General features: G+C 50.0%; 1 protein-coding gene across 1 annotated transcript; it reads right to left on the bottom strand.

Annotated features, from left to right (window-relative positions):
* Positions 1 to 738: 738 nt before the first annotated feature.
* Positions 739 to 1,200, bottom strand: LOC121918779 (histone H1.4-like). The gene has a single exon (XM_042444767.1). The coding sequence runs from the start codon at positions 1,090 to 1,092 to the stop codon at positions 865 to 867; it is 228 nt and encodes a 75-aa protein (XP_042300701.1). The 5' UTR covers positions 1,093 to 1,200; the 3' UTR covers positions 739 to 864.
* Positions 1,201 to 1,206: the final 6 nt, after the last annotated feature.

Below are 1,206 nucleotides of genomic sequence, written 5' to 3'. Positions count from 1 at the left end.
ACGCCTTCACAGAAAGCGCTGAGAAGAACACTTCTGCCCCAAAGTCTCCAGTCCCTTTTCTTTGACGAAAGCCAGAAAGGGAACGCTTTATGCATCAATCTATACAAACCGGAGGCCACACTTCTTCAAGTGGCTTCCGACTTGGGAACAAATCAATGCTTAGGATGAGGCAGTGTGGCTTAATTATGGCGGGTGTTTCTTAGTTCCCTGCCCAGATTTAAGTTGTAATTCTGTATCGTAAGTACCTGCCTTGACTTGAGTTCCATTGTAGCAGAAAGGCGGGATATAGATCTTTAAAATCAACAAGAAGCCTATAGATACATTTATTTCGCATCTTTCTGTACTGCCTCCCAGTAAACAAGGGCTTCCCAGGCGAATAAAACCCATTCAGCAATAAAGGGGAGGTTTATATAGAATTAAAAACCTTAACCCTCTCAAAATACTCCTTTTTAGTTAAACACTTAAAAAATAGTGTTGAAAGGACCCAGTGACCTTCCTTCCTTCTTAGGGGACTACCCCACCTCCCAGGCATTTGGGCAGACTGTCTTCCCAGTCCCAACACTCAAAACCAGTTTGCCTTTATGGCTTCTAATCTACCTGTTTTTACCCAAAGCGCTTCCCCCCTTTATTCGCGCAATTCGCCTTCAATGAAGTTAAGCAGCTCTTTCTGCCAGATTTGGGGAAACGCTTTCCCTCGCGATCTGTTTCGGACTCATTTTATTAAGAACAGCCCAGATCTAAAGCCTCTCATCTCATGTCTTTAGTGAAATATCAGCACTTTCTCGGAAGTTGTGGGTGGCTCTTAAAAGAGCCTTTTGGGGGTTTAAAGGACCAGAGTCGGAAGCAGAGTCGCCCTTCCTCCCTCTACTTCTTCTTGGGGGCGGCCTTCTTGGGCTTCGCCGTCTTGGCCTTGGGGGTCTTGGGCTTGGCTTTGGCCGCCTTCGCCTTGGCGGGGCTTTTGGCCGCTGGCTTCTTGGCCTTGGCGGCCGCTTTAGGTTTCTTCGCCGCCGCTGCCTTCTTTGCCGCGGCGGGCTTCTTGGCCACTTTCTTGACGCTCTTCTTGGCCGCGGAGGCTCCCACCGCCTTCTTCATCCCCTTCTTGGCCGCGCTGGCGGGCTTCTTGGCGGCCGGCTTCTTCGCCTTGGAAGCGGCAGCGGCAGGCTTCTTCTTGGCGGGCTTCTCTTTCCCTTCAGCCTTGCTCTTGTT

This window comes from Sceloporus undulatus, unplaced genomic scaffold (assembly GCF_019175285.1).
Source record: "Sceloporus undulatus isolate JIND9_A2432 ecotype Alabama unplaced genomic scaffold, SceUnd_v1.1 scaffold_34523, whole genome shotgun sequence".
NCBI lineage: Eukaryota > Metazoa > Chordata > Lepidosauria > Squamata > Phrynosomatidae > Sceloporus > Sceloporus undulatus.
Note: the sequence above shows the minus strand (reverse complement) of the source record. Positions and strands in the feature narration are given on the sequence as shown.

What these genes read in the sequence shown, in the direction of transcription:
- LOC121918779 (XM_042444767.1), bottom strand. Translation starts at nt 1,092, where the DNA reads ATGAAGAAGGCGGTGGGAGCCTCCGCGGCCAAGAAGAGCGTCAAGAAA.